The sequence below is a fragment of the Cuculus canorus genome, chromosome 4 (genome assembly GCF_017976375.1).
Source record: "Cuculus canorus isolate bCucCan1 chromosome 4, bCucCan1.pri, whole genome shotgun sequence".
Classification (NCBI taxonomy): domain Eukaryota; kingdom Metazoa; phylum Chordata; class Aves; order Cuculiformes; family Cuculidae; genus Cuculus; species Cuculus canorus.
This window is the reverse complement of record NC_071404.1, coordinates 13,499,183-13,516,445: the sequence shown is the minus strand read 5'-3', so window position 1 is coordinate 13,516,445 and position 17,263 is coordinate 13,499,183. Positions and strand designations below refer to the sequence as shown.

Sequence of the window (17,263 nt, the reverse complement as noted above, 5' to 3'; positions counted from 1 at the left end):
AGCATGCAGTCAAGTTCACAGAGAGTAGAGGGGAAATAGTGTGTCTGAATAGCCCAATTTTGGCCTCTCAGCTCTGTCAGCTGATGTATCACAGGCTTTTGTGAGCAGAGCAGAATGTGGATTTGCAAAGGACACATGCTGGCTATTTATGGCCTGCTGCCGCTATACAAACACCTCTTTATCCTCCACTCAGAAAAATTATTTTGGCGATAATTATAGCCAAGGGCTTTGTTTGTACTGATGGATTGATCAGTGGTTCTTCAGTGTTCCACTAACTGTGATTGTGCTCTGTGAACGCCAACTTTCTGTTGACATTATTTGCTTATTACAATAAAGGTCCAAGCCACTTTGTGTGGATGTTTGTAGTGGGCGCTTCCAGTGAAGTACTTCTGAGCTTGCTAGATTAAAAAAAAGATAGTTCACGTCATGCCATTACTTTTCCAATCCCAAAATAATGAAGCTTAAGAGGATGCTTCAAGTGCACGCCTCCTTTTCAAAGAAAAAATGGGCTGTCCAATTGTGTCCAAAGGTTTTTTCCTTCATTTTTTGAATTGGAGTTGATACTGGGTTCTAAAAGACGAGTCTTCAGCCCAGTTTACGATGTGCTTGTCCTGTGTCGCTGCAGGTTAGAGTGGAGTCAAGTGATAATAGTGCAGTGCTGTTTAGTACTTCTAGGTGAGAGGGCAGGGCTTTTTGGGTGCTTCTGACTGGTTGGAAATTGCTCGGAACTCAGGCAGTTTTAGTATTATATTGATACATTTTGCAATGCAGTCAGATTTGCTGAGTGCTAGAAAGTTGCTCTGTTGCAGTCCTTGTTATACCATACCTAACGTTTAAGTTTTTTCTTTTCCTAATATGGAACAAAGTAAATACTTTCTTCTTTTTCTCAGCTGTAATGACTTCAGAGTTGTAGTAAATAAACTTACGAACAAGCTTGTAGCAATAACTCTGAAGGTGCTAATGAGAACAGAGATGCCACTATACAATGAAGTAACGCTTGAATGGTTAGGGAGATGCAATCTTTGTCTCAAAGTAGATGTAGTTGAAATTGATACAAAAGTTAACAACTGAAAATTAGTACCAGAATGAAAGAGAGGATTTGAGAGTCGGCTTAAAAGAGGAATCAGTTCATCAATTTACACAATGGAACTTAGAAGTTGCAGAAGTAGTTTGTGCTGTAACAGACGTGGGAAAAGAATGTGTAGTGCAAGAACATGTAAGATCTGATTTGCATCAGCGTTGCTGTGCATGAATTGTCAGTCCAAATTCTGGCATGCCTGCCTTCATTGCTGTTGCTAACAATATCTTATGAAGATCTTTTAATTAAAAAGAAGAAAGGGGGTTGCGGGGGAGGGAGAAAAAGAAGGAACTAAGGAAAGAAAGCACAGAGCCTGCGATTGTCATGATGTCAGTGCTTTGCTTTATCGATGGCATTATGGTCATACGCTTTCCCTGTGAGTAGCAAACCAGCCAGGATTTCATGCTTCTATCTCAAAGCACACTTTCATCATAAGCAGGGCTGGGAAGAGCAGGAGCATCTGGTACTTCAGTTTTTTCCCTCTCTTCCAAACAGGCAGCAGCTGGTAGCTTATATTTACGTTACTGTGACACTGGACTTCCCTGTGCTAGTTAGCTGCCTGATCTGCACCTGGGACTAGGAGTGAGTTGGAGGAGAGCTGCAGACAAGAAATCATCCCTGCAGTACAGAGAGAGCAGGTCATGTGGAAGCAGTGTGCTAGTGCTGCTGCTGGGACCGGTACAGCTGCTTTATTGCTGTGATAAATTTCAGCTGGGTTTCAGAGCAGTAGCTCAGATGTCTAATAGAAAAATGTCTTTCAGTAGGAAGTGTTTGAAGGAAGCAAATGCTGCATCCATTCTTGGCAGTAATGATTCCATTTATTGTTGCATTGCTTATTCCGGGGGCCCATTCTTAAGGCTTGATGTATTTAATTCCATGCTAGTATTAATGAAAGTTAATTGCCTTGCAAATTGCACTTCTTTCCAAATTATGAAGACGTCAATGTCAAATACCTTATTTGATGTAACAGCTTTTTTGATGTGAGTAAATCTTTTCCATCAAAAAGTAGCATTCTAATAAATAGTTCTGAATGTTTCTCCTGACAGTTAATTTTCTGCGTAGTTGTAGTTTTAATACACACGGGTTATTCAGGTTAGGTCTGAATCATGACAGAATAATAGCTTTTGTGAATGAAAGCACATCAAAAAAATTGGCATCATTACTTATCTTTAACAGGGCATCATTACTTATCTTTTAACTAGTTTCTGGCTGAGTGTTTGCCTGCTACTTCATGACCAGGAAAGGACTCAGTTGAATTGCTTCCTATTATGCTGTTCTTTATAAAGCGAAAGGCTGTTGCTGTTTCCTGTGCATGTGTGTGTATAGACAAAAAGTCTTAATTCTGCTGCGTGAGTATTCTGTAGCAAGACATTTTTACATGGCACGTGACCACACAGAAATGTCAAAAGAGTATACCAAGCCTGCAATTCATCGTCAGCCAATAACCCAAAGAAGGGGCTTATATTGTGCTGTTCTGTCTCTCTCTCTCTCCTGTGTGTATGTAAAACACATAGATAAACTACAGTGTTTCTTTGTAATCCCAGACTCTACCACTTATTTGCCTGGTTTTATATTCTAATTTAGCCTTTTGGAGAACAGAATTTAAACAATTTCCACATGTAAAGATATTGCAGTGAGATGTAAAACCAGAAAAAAACAGAAAAAAAACCAGAAAAAAGTAAAATCCTAAGGATCCTAAATGTGCAGTGTATTTGTCACCTGAATTTGTGCCGCTGGCTTAGCTTTGTCTTGCTGCTTGTAAAATTAATGGATTTTTCTATTTTTATGAAGTGTGCTGCTTCACAGAGAAACTGTGTGCTTGATGATGTGTCATTTAGAAAATCTTACATAGTAAAAAGCAGATCTTGCAGAAAACTGATTATTAGAATTTGCTGTGAAAATACATTAATTCATATTCTGTACCGATGTAGACGTGTGTTTATATGTCTATTCTGTTTATTTTTTTAATGTAAACTCGAATTTCCTAAATAAAAAAATTGGAGGCAGTAGTGGGGAGTCTTAAACGCTGGAGACCTACTGTTCGATTCAGCATACTTGAAATGAAATTTTGTGTTAAAAGATGTGGGAAGGTTTTATTTACATTTGAGGCTTTGCTGACCTCTGCCGGAGAAAGGATTATTTGCAGTTTTATGGACCTCTTTTTATGCAGTGCATCTGTGCTGAAACGTACTCTCTGAATTCTGAAGGAAAAAAAAAATCACTGTAGTTCTTTTCTCTTACATGCTATAACATGATTCCAGAAACTTAATTCTCCTCACTCGCTGTTATGGTGTTATTGGTGGCAGCAAACTGCTCTGCCGTGTAGTGACGTGTTGGATAGAGGAAGGAGGAATGAACATCTTCGCGTTCCTGTTTGCAAGGTTGTCGGTGCTTTGATGAAGAAAGAACTGTGCTCTTGGCAGTCAATGAAAATACAGTTTTAGCAGCTGGGAGGAGGTTCTTGCTTCTGCTGTTACCTTTGCTCTTTGGCGATTGTGTCTGTTCAAGCACGCTGGGCTGCCACCTTATCACAACTAGTTACACAGTGTCTCTGCACATCTTGCCTGTTTCTCTCAACTCACTAGAGTTAAAACTGGTGTTTCCTCCAAAACTTGTGCCTTAATGGCTTTACCATTTTATATTGTTTCATGTATTGGTATGCTGCAACTAATAGAAGTGCTTCTGAAATAAAAAAAGGAATATTAAGTTATAAATATTTGAGAAGCTTTCAACTCACTTATGATCAGTCTGTGTTTTTCTCTGAGTATCTAAGGCACTTTTCTTGTCCAGTAACTCTGAAAATTTTATTCTATTCTTAAGGATATTCACATTGTACAGCAAATCTTTGCCACTGGACTTGGCATGTCGTGTTTGGGATGTGTTCTGCCGTGATGGAGAAGAGTTCCTATTCCGTACAGCCCTGGGAATACTAAAACTTTTTGAAGATATTTTGACCAAAATGGACTTCATTCATATAGCCCAGTTTTTAACAAAGCTGCCTGAGGACTTGCCTTCAGAAGAATTCTTCACATCTATTGCTGCCATTCAGATGCAAAGTAGAAACAAAAAGTGGGCTCAGGTAAAGAGGATGTTAGTCTTTGATAACAGACAATTGTTCTGTACTTATGAAAATGGAGTTTGGCAACACCTGGGAGAATGTTTTAATGGAGTTAATATTTGATTTTACAGGTAGGTAGGACTACGTAGCTCACTCCATGTTTTTAGTGTGCATTCAAGTGAGTGGATTCCCTGAGCTTGCTCTCCTCTGGAAAGGAAGAGCTCAGTCAACATCCAAAATCGAAATGTTGGGTGGAGTTGATATAGTATTGTACAACTTTGAAAATTCATTCATTACAAAGGCTGCTGGCAAGATTACAACTTGATATTTGAAAGCAGAAGATGGCAGTTTGTCAGGTCTCATTATACAGTCGTCTTAATGGTCTTGGTCTGTTTTGTCTAATTTGGGACTGTACAGAAGTGATTGCATCTCTGACTTCTGTATTGAAATTCAGCACTGAAGTCTGTTTCAGAAATCATCTCTCCAGTGTAATTTCAACTAAATTCCAGTTTAAAGAAAAATGGTGGGAGTGTGTCATCTGAATGTGGAAATAATTAAGTGTCTGTAACAGACATTCATTCTGGAGAGTTAGGTCAAACATACTCCATAGCATTTATAGTGGAAACACTTTCTTTTAATTGTTTTTCTTTCTTCAGAGCAGTAGTACAGCCTGCTGCACGAGTTGTGCTGAAACAGAGCTCTGTCTATTTTATCCAAGTTCTTTTTTGGAGTGAAATGGAAAGATGATGTTAAATGTAGTGGTTATGGCAGTTCAGCTGCAAATGGTAATATATTTGACTATGGAACTTGGAAGTCAAATTCAGCTGCACATCTCAGCATTAGGTGTATTTAGCATTCAGGAAAACACACGCTTACTGAAGCTTTCACCTTGTTGTACCATGGTAATTACAGACCTGTTATCCTGAGGGTCACATTCTGACCTGGTGCTGTCTAGGGATGACAAATGTAGGAGCGTGAAAATGTGAATGAATGTTGTTACCTGCTGCTTTGTTGTCGACAGCAGAGAAGTAGAGGTGGTAGAACAGACCGGACTGTTGGCTTAGCAGTTCTCTAATCTGTATGATTTATCCCGAGTCTCTGTGACGAGGACCTCACTAATATCACTCTCGAATTCTAGAAACTGTTAATAGCCAGACCTACATTGAGCTTTTTTTGTTGCAACAGCTGTGGGTGCTTTTGCATTGAAGTGTAGGCAGTGTTGTGTGGTTGCCCTATGAGTGAATTAGCCCCACCTCCTGTTAATTCTAATGGTTCAAGGGTTGGTTTGAAATCTGTCAGAGGGAGAAAAGAAGGTTCCTTACTCGTAACTGCAGTTCTCTGAGACGAAATGTTCCTCAGCAGATCCAGTTCAAGAGTGATTCTTGAAGGTGCTGGTGTACTTCTTCATCAGAGACTAACTACAGGGCAGGGAGCACATTGAGCAGCATGAGAAACTGGCTGTTATTGTGCCCTCTACATGATGGCTGTGAAAAAAAATGATGTATCACATATTAGGAAATGCAAATTTTCAGCGTGGATGAAAATGTGGACTTTTTGCTTCACAAAAAGGTATACGCAGATCTGGAGACTGGTGTGTTCCGAACAAGCACCAGTCAGCACTAAGTTAATTCTGTCCTGAACTCCTATATAACATCATATTGCTCAGGCTGCTCACTGGCCGTGTTTTTAGACATTCCATTTATCTTGAGAATTATAACTTCCCCTCAAGGCAGCATCCTTTAATAATGCTAGACTTGTATAATCTGGGCAAGAATCTCGTCTCCAGACGTTTCAAGTATGTGTTTTGAGGGAGATGGAATTTAAACATTAGTTAAATCCATTTGTATCTACCATGCTACCAGGACTTACAGGAGAGGTCTCCAGGTTCTTTAAATTTGATCACATTTAATAGTTAAAATAGTAAAGCATAGAGATAATTAAATGGGAAACTTTTCAGACAGTGATTTATTGAGTCACTTTTTAAAACTAACACTTCTTTTCTCTCTTATTGCTTAAAACGTCTAGGTACTGGCTGCTCTGCAGAAAGATAACCGGGAAATGGAAAAAGGAAGTCCTTCACTCAAACGTTAAAATTCTGGCTGCCTCCAGCGACTCAAAGGAAAAGAGTAAAGTGGCAAAAGTATTGACACCATTTGACATGTATGAGCTTGCAAATCAAAGTGTTATTTCAAGAGTTTGGTTTAGTACTAGAATAGCCTTAAAGGGAAAGGATGGAGCAGGAGAGGAAGGAAATCGGTATAAAACCCGTAGAATTTAAACCTAGGCTTAGCCTTAAACTTCTAATAAGCATTTGCTGTCGACAGCGTTACACATTCTCTACTTCCGGTGAGGGCAGTGAAACTAAACAATATTAAGGAGTTTTTTCAAGTTTGATTTTTTTTTTTTATGTTTTAAGAGACTGGGCATTCAGCGATGTCAGTTGCTTTGAAAGCTGTTCCTCAGTTCTGTTTTTAGGCAGGGTATATTTCCCATACCTATAACATTAGCTGGATCTGGATTTTATATAACTGGTGCTGGAATTTATAGTTAAATTATGTAAGGACCATTTCTTTAGAAATGCTTCTTGTTTTATAGGCTGTGGGTCCCATTTACCAAAGAAATCACATAGGTTCAGAACTACATTCCATTCTTTAATGAGGAAAAGTAGAAAGTAAACTTGGAGAAGTCCCACTGGCAGTGCAAAACCAATTATGCTTCAGGATGCCTTGGAAGTCTCGGTTTCCGATTGGGATGCATATGAAAGAAGTTCCATTAATCAGACTAGATTCCAAACTCACCAAGGGTGTTCTAATATTAGGCTGACATCATTTCCCGGTTTGACTCTTTCAAGTCAGGGTCACTGGCTTTAAAAACTTGAAAGAAACATACCACTAAATGTACATTTCCATGTTTTCTTCTTGTGGGGCAGGGCCGTCTCAGGGTGTTCTGGCTTAGTGGCTTCTTAGTCCTGTGCCATCTCTCCAGTTGTGCTGATCAAACTGAGCTGGGCTGAGCTTATAAACTGAGAAACGGTTAAAAGCAGTTTTTATAGTTCCCTTAAAACCAGCTCTGCTCACTGGCCAAACTGAGAAGGAAGAGTGTAGGTGAGAAATGACATAAGCTGACGTTGCTGCTGAAACCCAAAGGTTCTGTGGGATCTGAAAGCGTTGATCTGTATGTAGTGACAAGTGAAAGAAGTTGATTTGGGGATGTGCCAGACAAATACCATCAGGATAAGTACAAGCTGTCACTCCCTAGAATTTTATCCAGTCTCTAATACATAGGAGCAAGTTACAGAGGCAGCAAACAACGGCTGTGGAATTGTTACACAGCTTGGAGCTCCTCTGCATTCCAGTGAACACTGAACTGTAAATCATGTGTGCCTCTGATTTACGAGAATGTTTATTGCATAGTGTATAGTGTAAAATCTATTTTATAAATAACGATCATTGAAAAGGGAAACTTAACTGAAGCAATATTTGTGTAAACTGTTTCTAAATCCTCTAGCTGTATGGTCAGCGGTTTCCCTATGCTCTTTGGTCTGTTTTATGCTGATTATTCTGGCATTGTCTGAATAAAAAAATGAGACTAAGAGTTACACACTACTCAACTGAACTTATAATGTAAAGGACTGTGGGATATAGTCAAAATACTGTCCTTTATTGCAAACGTGGTTTCTGCAAAGGATAGTTTGATTGTAATATTAGAGCAGTGAGAGCAAGATTCCCTGGTAAGCGAGGACTCAGAATCCCTTTAGCAGATGTGTAATGCAAGTGCAGCTCGCAAGTCTGATACCTCATTGGCCTCTTTCCCTCTCTGCTTCGTACACCTGACATAATGTATATGGGGTTTTGTTGACCATCTTAATTCCTTCATAAGGCTACTTGTAGGTCACCCCTTACTGAAAACAGACCCCAAGATGTTGATATGAAACGCATGATAATTCGCCCAGAACTTGTCTAGTTTTGATCCTTCAGTGACCGGTACTTGTGTGCTGCATTGCTGGGAAGTGCAATAGAAAGTTGGAAGGAAGGTTAGTGGTTTTTTTTCATATTACTTTTTCTGTTACTACAAGGATGTGAGAGGCCTACCATTCAAAACATTTGCACTATGCTTATAAATGGTTCATTAAACAGACAAGTTTTTCCTCAGTATACATTTTTTTAGGTGGTACTGTAAGAGGGTTTGTAATTTAAGTCTTCATTGCAACTAGATATGTATTTCCTTTTCAGCAGGTCTGTAAGTGTGCCTCATTTGTCTGTTTAAAATGCTTTCTTCAGCTACTAATTATCTTTGCAGCCATCAACAGCCTATTCCCCTTTTTCTCTTCTATGTTGGACCTAACAGTGAAAATGGGTACAGTTGTGGGGAAAAAGGCCTGCTGCAGCACTTGTGCACTGTTTGTTAAGCAAATGTAATTATTTTGGTTTGTGACTTATCTTTCTGTTCTTAGATGTATATATTTTCTAAAGGATTTCTTTGTATATATAAGGTACGTTCTATCATGAAGAAAAGCAATGCAATAATGAGCTTTGCACAGTTTGTTTTCAAACAAAATACATTTGAGGAAAAAAAACCACTTCCCCGAAAGATTGTTTCAACTTGTGAGTAACTTGATTTGAAATTAATGCTTACATTTGGATACGTGCAGAGATGAGTAGTGAGGGCATAGAATTATTTGCCACTGAGCTTGTTAAGTTTCTTGCAGCTTACCAAATCTCTTAGTTAGCTATTCAGGAAGATTTCTGCAATAAATTCAGGGATTGCATAAAAAGCGTTGACAATTGTATTGTTCAGGTGCTTGAGAGTGAGTATCTGTAACAAGATGCATGAGATTTTCCTTGATTGAGCGAGTGTCCCCATCAGTCAAAATTTCTTTTCCTCATGGGTTTAAGGAAAACTAAAAATGCTGCAATCCATCAGGAGTCTGCAACAACCACTGTATGTGCAGCAAAGCAGAGAAACCAGACAACTTCAACCAGGCTGAGAATTCTGTACAACCTGCACTTTCTAATAAAGCTGTTTTGCAACTTTAGTCAGCAATCAATCATAAACATTACTTCATTTAGTAAAGAGTTTCCTTTGGGGGAAAAAATTAGGTACCTTGTAAGAGCTTATTTTTGAATGTTTCAAAAACTCGAGTGACACACAGAGCACCGTTGATAGATGCCCCGTGCATCGCGTTGCAATTGGTTCTACGTTGGTGTGTGTATCAAACTGGAACTTTTTTTCAACTGTCAATAAATGGTTTCGTTAAAATCTTGTGAAGTTCTCTTAGTCGTCCCCCCCGCCCCCCTTGTCAGTGTAAATGAGAAATAAAAAATGAGTTCCTGTCTTGGGAGAGCAGAGTGGCCTGGGAGAATCGCCTCCCTCCCCCTGCTGGTTACACTTCTTATGAAGCGGCCCAAGCTGTGGTTGGCTTTCGGGGCTCCTTATTTTGCATTAGTTTTATCCCTATATGAGTGTATTCAGTGACTTGTGTACTTGGTTTAAATGCACGTGCAGCTGATTTTGGACCTGGAACCAGCAGCTGAAATACTGCTAGAAATATCGGTGCCACGGGTTGGAATTCCAACCTGTGGTGGAAACCCAGCAGCCTCCATTTCTCCTCTTTACCACTGGGATGGGATGTGGCTGCTTTCCTGCAAAATTCACATCTGTGGAACGCTTCAACCTTGGCCTTTAATACCCACCTCTGACTGCTAAAGACGGGACTGAAGGTCACTGGTCTGTGTCAGCAAAGTAGTCCTATCCCACTTAGAACTTGACAATGAACGAGGTAGGACAGATTGCAAACTTGGCCCCATCAGCTGGTGATGGACTGTAAGGAGCCTACAGAGGCTGCAGTTCCTTCAGTAATGAGAGCATAGGATGTGGAGAGCTCCCAACGTTTTACTGGGCTAAAAGGTTTCTATATTCTTCCCATCCATCCCTTGCCTTAAATGAAAACTAATGCTACAACAGCAGCAGGATCTGCAGGATACGGATCTGTGTCACAGTCCCTGCTTGCTGCGGGGAATCGGGGTTTTAACAACACTCGGTTCCAAAAGGGGAACCGGCTCCCTCTCACTAGAGCTGCATGAGCTGCAGCTGTAAATATTTGTTGCTCCCTCTCCTTTTTCCCCAGTCGTTATTTCTGGTGTTCCGATATGCTGGAGCTGCGCAGGGCAGAAGGCACTGAGACAGAGAGGGACCAACACTGCCCTCTGCATCTTCAGTGACCGCAACTGAGGAGGTCGAGGCTGGGAGCCCCCTAAAACTGTAAAAGCTGAAGGACCAAATGAATTCAGAACTCTACTTTGAAGTGATAAACGGACAACTATATTTATACTCTGAAAATAATTCTGAAAGGAACCGTGGCAGCTAAGCCTATTTGCAGAGTGAGTGGAGGTTGGAGGGCTTCTGTGAGGCGCTGGCTGTGGGCACGTCCTGTCAGGAGCGGACAGGAAGCTGCTCTTCATTCACCAGCCAAGTCCAAGAAAACCATTCTTTCGATGTGCCCGGGAGGCAGGTGTGGTCGTTATCACATGGCAAAATGTGTGTGCATTCTTGATGCCTTCTTTTTGGTCTTCAGGTTTTCCTCCCTGTCACCGTCAGTTTTCTCTCTGTGTTTGCGGTTGTCTTTCTGTGTGGGCTCCAAGCCCATCGGAGCCGCCGATCGCTGTGCTCTCCAGGGGCGTCGCCTGCCCCCTCCTTCCCGGCACCAACGGCTGCTGCCGAGGGCCCTGTGAAGGGTGCAGATGCCCCAGCTCCGGAGGTCCTGCTGCAATCGCTGGCTGAGATGGCTCCACCAGCCCCGGCTTCTCCAGATGCAGCTCGTCCACCTCCTCTTGCTGGGGCTTCTCTGGACTCGACAGCTCCGTCTCCTCCAGCCCTGTCAGCTCCATCTGCCGCATGCCGGGCAGCTTCATCTCTTCCACCTGCATCTCTTCCATCTCCTATATCTCCATCTCCATCTCTTCTATCTTCTCTATCTCCATTTCCTCCATCTCTTCTATCTCCTCCACCTCCATGTCTTCTCTCTCCTCTGTCTCCATCTCCATCATCTCCATCTCTTCCAAGTTCCCCTCCATCTCTTCCATCCCTGACAGCTCCATCTCCATCATCTCCATCTCCAGCCCTGACAGCTCCATCTGCATCCTCTCCACCTCCATGTCCTCCCTCAGTGACAGCTCCACCTCTGACAGCTCAGGCTGGCGGGGCTCCGGCTCTGCCCTGTGGCCGCTTCCCCCGTCGCCAGGCAACGGCGCTCAGCCCCGCCCCTGGGCCGTGTCCCCGCCCCCTCGGCCGTGGTCCCGCCCCCTCAGCGCCGGGGTGGTGCGGAGCCGCCTCTCCCATTGGCCGCGGGAAAGGCGGGCGGGTCCCGCTCGGCCAATGGCGACGGCTTCCTGTGTCCCGCGGCTCCCATTGGCCGCCCGCGGCGAGGCCCCGCCCCTCGGGCGCGTTGCCATTGGCGCTGGCAGGCGGGGCGGGGACGGGGGCGCTGCCGGCGGGCGGGGTAAGATGGCGGAACTGGGGAAGAAGTACTGCGTGTACTGCCTGGCCGAGGTGAGCTCCCTGCGCTTCCGCTGCACCGAGTGCGCCGATATCGAGCTCTGCCCCGACTGCTTCTCGGCGGGCGCCGAGATCGGCCCGCACCGCCGATGGCACGGCTACCAGCTGGTGGACGGCGGCCGCTTCACGCTCTGGGGCGCCGAGGCGGAGGGCGGCTGGAGCAGCCGCGAGGAGCAGCTGCTGCTGGACGCGATCGAGCAGTTCGGCTTCGGCAACTGGGTAAGAGCGGGAGGGACCCTTCTCCCTGGGCCCCTCGGCGCGGGGTGTCGGGGCTGGGAGCGCCCCGGGCTCGCTCGCTCGCAGCGGCAAAGAGCAGCGCCGCTCCAGGCACTGATTCCCTGGGGGGTTCTCTTGCATGGAACAGAAAGAATTTTCTCTTTCAAAAGCTTAAAGTCCATCCTCACCGTGGCTTTTCTTAGTTCTAAAACAACTGACAGGGAGTACTTGTGAGTAACTTGATTTGAAAGTAATACTTGCATTTGGATACGTGCAGAGATGAGTAGTGAGGGCATAGAATTATTTGCCACTGAGCTTGTTAAGTTTCTTGCAGCTTGCCAAATCTCTTAGTTAGCTATTCAGGAAGATTTCTGCAATAAATTCAGGGATTGCATAAAAAACGTTGACAATTGCATTGTTCAGGTGCTTGAGAGTGAGTATCTGTAACAAGATGCGTGAGATTTTCCTTGATTGAGCGAGTGTCCCCATCAGTCAAAATTTCTTTTCCTCATGGGTTTAAGGAAAACTAAAAATGCTGCAATCCATCAGGAGTCTGCAACAACCACTGTATGTGCAGCAAAGCAGAGAAACCAGACAACTTCAACCAGGCTGAGAATTCTGTACAACCTGCACTTTCTAATAAAGCTGTTTTGCAACTTTAGTCAGCAATCAATCATAAACATTACTTCATTTAGTAAAGAGTTTCCTTTGGGGGAAAAAATTAGGTACCTTGTAAGAGCTTATTTTTGAATGTTTCAAAAACTCGAGTGACACACAGAGCACCATTGATAGATGCCCCGTGCATCACGTTGCAATTGGTTCTACGTTGGTGTGTGTATCAAACTGGAACTTTTTTCAACTGCCAATAAATGGTTTTGTTAAAGTCTTGTATAAGTTCTCTTAGTCGTCCCCCCCACCCCTTGTCAGTGTAACTGAGAAATAAAAAATGAGTTCCTGTCTTGGGAGAGCAGAGTGGCCTGGGAGAATCGCCTCCCTCCCCCTGCTGGTTACACTTCTTATGAAGCGGCCCAAGCTGTGGTTGGCTTTCGGGGCTGCAAGCACCCATTGCCAGCTCGCATTGAGCTTCTCATTCACCAGCACCCCTAAGTCCTTCTCTGGGCTTCTCTTGGTCCGTTCTCTGCCCAGCCTGTAATTGTGCTGGGCATTGTCCCGACTTGGGGAACAGGGCCTTGCACTGGGCCTTGCTGAACCGGAGGAGATTAGCACAAGCCCACCTCTCCACCTCTCCACCCTGTTAGGGCGGACAGGAAGCTGGTCTTCATTCACCAGCCAAGTTCAAGAAAACCATCCTTGCTATGCGCCCAGGAGGCAGGTGTGGTCGTTACCACATGACAAAATCCATGCGCATTCTTGACGCCTAATGTGGGTAGCTAGGGCCTGGCAGTCGGAAGATATCGCGCTGTAACAGAAAGATAAGACCCCTCGCCGAATGACCAATAGTATCTAGCCAAGTTTAGCCCAAGGTGACCAATAGTATTCAGGTTATAATGTAAGCAGACGGAAATGATATTGTAAACCCAAGACTATATAACACTCTGTTACGAGCTAATAAATGCCATTTGCCATCCACTACATTGGTGTCCATGAGCTGATGGCCTGAGCAGCCTGGGGTTGGCCATTGTGTCGTCCCTGAGATTGGCCGCCACGCCACACGAGCAGCAACAAGTGGTGCCAAAACCCGCGAACCGGGACCGGGGAGTTGAATCCCTGGATGGGGCGTCGGGAATCGGGATATCGCCTTGACGTGTGAACGATGGCCGGATCGGCTGGACCAGCCCAGCAGGGATGACGCTCCTGTATCCACAAGGAAGATGGAAGCCCTTGAGAAGGTCGTATCGCAGTTGGGTATTGATTGTAAGCCTAAAAATTTTACTTTCGCTGTTGTGAGGCTTTTAGAAATTGGGGTCATTGACCACCCAGTGGATATTCTCCACCCAGAAGTGTGGGATAAATGCACTAAGGCATTAGCCGAGGAGACGATGTCCTTGGGTCGCGGGAAGAACCTTAAGTCGTGGGGAAAAGTGGTACAGGCCCTACGTAAGGCTATACAAGAGCAGGAGACCTGGAAGGCAGCAAAAGATTGTTTGCTGGCCACCCCGCAATTGGGAGTCGGGGCAGCCACGCAGACTCTGCACCCCCCAGGCACTGATGATTGTGCAGTGTCAAAAGATTTGCAGGAGGGCGACATGCTCCCTCAATCCCTGAACCCCGACCCACTTACAGAGGGACAGGAAAGAGCAAAATCCTTCTGGGGTGGGTTGGCCGAGGAGGCCAGGAGCGCTGCTGAGAAAGCAGAGTCTGAAAAAGTTTGGGCGAAACCACCGCCCTATGTGCCCCAAGATGGCACCGAACAACAAAGAGAAGGGCGGGGCGAGAATACCTTCGGCGGGAACAGGGAGGAGGTGTTGGGACTACCTGGTGCACGTAAATGTGAAGGGGAGGAGAACGAGAAGGAGAAGGAGGGTGGAGGAGACCGAAAAGGGGGGCGGAGCGCGAGTGAGGGGCGGAGAGCCAGTCAGAGCGTTCATCTGAAAACAGGCCTTTATAAGGCAGACACCTCCCCCAGTAGAAGGCGGGGCGAGCCGGGAGGGAGGGAACGGCCCCCGCAAGGGAAGTGGGCGGGGCCGGAGCCCAACAAAAAGAGGTTGCGATCCCGAAGTAACTCGTCAGTCGAGTTTCGGCTCCGGATCAGACAGCAGGGGATGAGTGGCTTGTAACGGATTCAAACTCGGAGGAGGAGGAAACGAAGGGAGATAATATCAAAAGCCAAAATATCATCATCCAAAATAAACAGCGGCCGCGAGAAGGAAAGGTTCCTCTCACGGATTGGAGAAAAATAAAGATTGCTTGTGCCGATTGGGCCCCATCGGCCGCGCTAGCGTTCCCGGTCCAGGTGATGGACGGGGGACAAAGAGTCCACTCCCCAATAAATCCTAAAGATATACAAACAATTGTTAAAGCAATTGCGGACAAAGGACATAATTCGGCCATGGTCTCCACTCTTATAGACGGTGTTTTCGGGGGAGACGACATGCTCCCGTTTGACATAAAACAAACTTGTAGATTGATCTTTGATGGGGCAGGGATGATTGATTTCAAACAAGAATGGGAGGACAATTGCACGAGGCAACTGGCCCAAGTAACTGGGGTGGATCACCTGCTGCTACACGGCTCTAGCCTGCAGCGGTTGATGGGTACAGACCCAACAACAATCACCCCTCAGGCACAAGCCCAGGGCCTGCAGGCCCATGAAGTTATGACAACTACTCGGGCGGCCAGAGAAGCTATCCGTATGGCCTCTAAGAGTTATTACCAAACCGCCATGGTCCACTATAAAGCAAAATGAAAGTGAGAGCTTCACGCAATTTGTAGCCCGCCTCCAGGCAGCAGTCGATTCCTCGACCCTGCCTGCAGAAGCAAAAGGCCCAGTCGTGGCAGAATGCCTGCGCCAGCAGTGTAATTCGGCAACCAAAGAAGTCTTACATTCACTGCCAGGGGAATCAAGCATTGCGGACATGATTGAGCATGTCACGAAAGAAGAACATTTAGCCCCAATTCAGGCGTCTGTCTGCGCTGCAATAGCAAATGTAATGGCATGTTTTAAGTGCGGCCAGGTGGGCCACGTTATAGCAAACTGCCCTCAGTCGGGTAATCTGCCAATAGAGTTCCCCCCCGCGTCAAAACCGACCCAAAGGACCATGTTGGATTTGTAAAAAGATAGGGCATATTGCTAAAGAATGTAGACTCAAGACCCAGGGAAACGGGAGGGGGAGAGGGTACCCGGGCCGCACACAGCCCTCTCCCACCTGGAGCATGGGGCGGCCCAACTATGCCAACTCTGTACGGGGACGAGTGCTCTCGAATCCGCTGCTCTCTCAAGAAGCGACCACCTTTATAACTCAATCGGTAGTCCCACCGAATCTGTCCCTACCTCGGGGACAGCAGGGACCACCCCATGGGGGCGAGACCCCAGGGTGGCCCTTGCTGTAAGGTGTGACAATCTGCCTCTGGTGTGGGGGATCTTTTCTCTTTATAATACTTTAGACAGCACCACTATTAGTGTCCCCTTTTTGATCGATACCAGAGCAGATGTTACAGTTATCTCTGAAAAGGATTGGCCCCCGAATTGGAAATTAGAGGACGCCCCCATGGTGAGTGGAGTCGGGGGATTAACCCAAGCCCAAAAGAGTATGTAATTGATAGCAATAATGCTTCACACAGAAAAGGGACCAGAGAAAACCATTACTCTTTTTCCATATGTCATTTCAGGAATCCCACCCCTGTTAGGGAGAGACACTTTAGCCCTATTGAAAGCCAGAATAACAAATTTACCGTGAGGGTCACTGCTGTACACCCACCTCAACTGATTAGGCTGACTTGGAAATCATCCAACCCAGTGTGGGTCGAGCAGTGACCCCTGTCGAAAGCCTCAAATGGATGCTCTTCTCGAGCTAGTTGATCGCGAACTGCAAGGAGGTCATATAGAGCCTTCCACTAGCCCGTGGAACACCCCAGTGTTTGTAATACCCAAACAAACTGGCGAGGGATTTAGTCTCCTCCATGATCTGCGTGAAGTAAACAAAAGAATCCAACCAATGGGTCCTGTCCAAACGTTGTTGCCTATGAATTCTATGATACCAAAGGGACAACCTTGTGCCGTCCTTGATATTAAAGATTGTTTCTTTTCGATACCCCTGCATGAAGAAGACAAAGAGCGGTTTGCTTTTTCTATCGTATTCCCAAACAGCCAACGCCCCAACTTACGCTTCCAATGGAAAGTGCTGCCTCAAGGAATGATTAACTCACCTACCATCTGCCAAATCACAGTAGTTCAGGCATTGGCACCGGTTCGGCGCTGTAATCCAACTGCAACTATCATTCAGTACATGGATGATATTTTGATCGCCGCGCCGTCAGGAAACCAGGTAGACCAATTAATATCAACGGTTTCAGAGACTCTAAAAGCAGACGAGTTTAAAATTGCAAGCGCAAAAATTAAAAGAGGACCATGTGTAAGCTTTTTGGGAGTAGGGATCACAAGTTCATACGTCCCCCCCCCAAATAAAAATCCGACGGAACATCAAAATGCTCCATGACATGCAACAGTTAGTGGGGTCCTTGCAATGGCTCCGCAGTATTGTCCTGATCCCTCCCGAGACCATGACCCCCTTGTACGATCTTCTAAAAGGAAAGAACCCATGGGAACAAAAAACTCTGACGGCAGAAGCAATGAATTCTCTCGACTTTATTGAGCAACAGATATCGTCAAACACGCTCACCAGATGGAACCCGGATACACCAGTTGATCTATATGTACATTTCACGAAGTGGGAGGG

General features: G+C 45.1%; 2 protein-coding genes across 8 annotated transcripts in view; both read left to right on the top strand.

Moving 5' to 3' along the window:
• Window positions 1–9,389, top strand: part of TBC1D14 (TBC1 domain family member 14) — a 72,707-nt gene extending 63,318 nt beyond the window's left edge. For 6 of the 7 annotated variants that reach the window (XM_054064811.1, XM_054064809.1, XM_054064810.1 and 3 more), the window contains 2 exons: window positions 3,899–4,157; window positions 6,162–9,389. In XM_054064811.1, coding sequence (XP_053920786.1) covers window positions 3,899–4,157; window positions 6,162–6,227 — 325 coding nt within the window. In that variant the 3' untranslated portion in view covers window positions 6,228–9,389. Of the gene's footprint in view, window positions 1–3,339; window positions 3,460–3,898; window positions 4,158–6,161 lie in introns of those variants that run through there. The other variant, XR_008449593.1, reaches the window with a different exon arrangement.
• Window positions 9,390–11,633: 2,244 nt separating this feature from the next.
• On the top strand, window positions 11,634–13,421 carry LOC128852050 (transcriptional adapter 2-beta-like). Its single transcript, XM_054065504.1, has 2 exons — window positions 11,634–11,909; window positions 12,330–13,421. The coding sequence occupies exons 1-2, from the start codon at window positions 11,640–11,642 to the stop codon at window positions 12,351–12,353; spliced, it is 294 nt and encodes a 97-aa protein (XP_053921479.1). The 5' UTR covers window positions 11,634–11,639; the 3' UTR covers window positions 12,354–13,421.
• The last annotated feature ends 3,842 nt before the right edge of the window (window positions 13,422–17,263 follow it).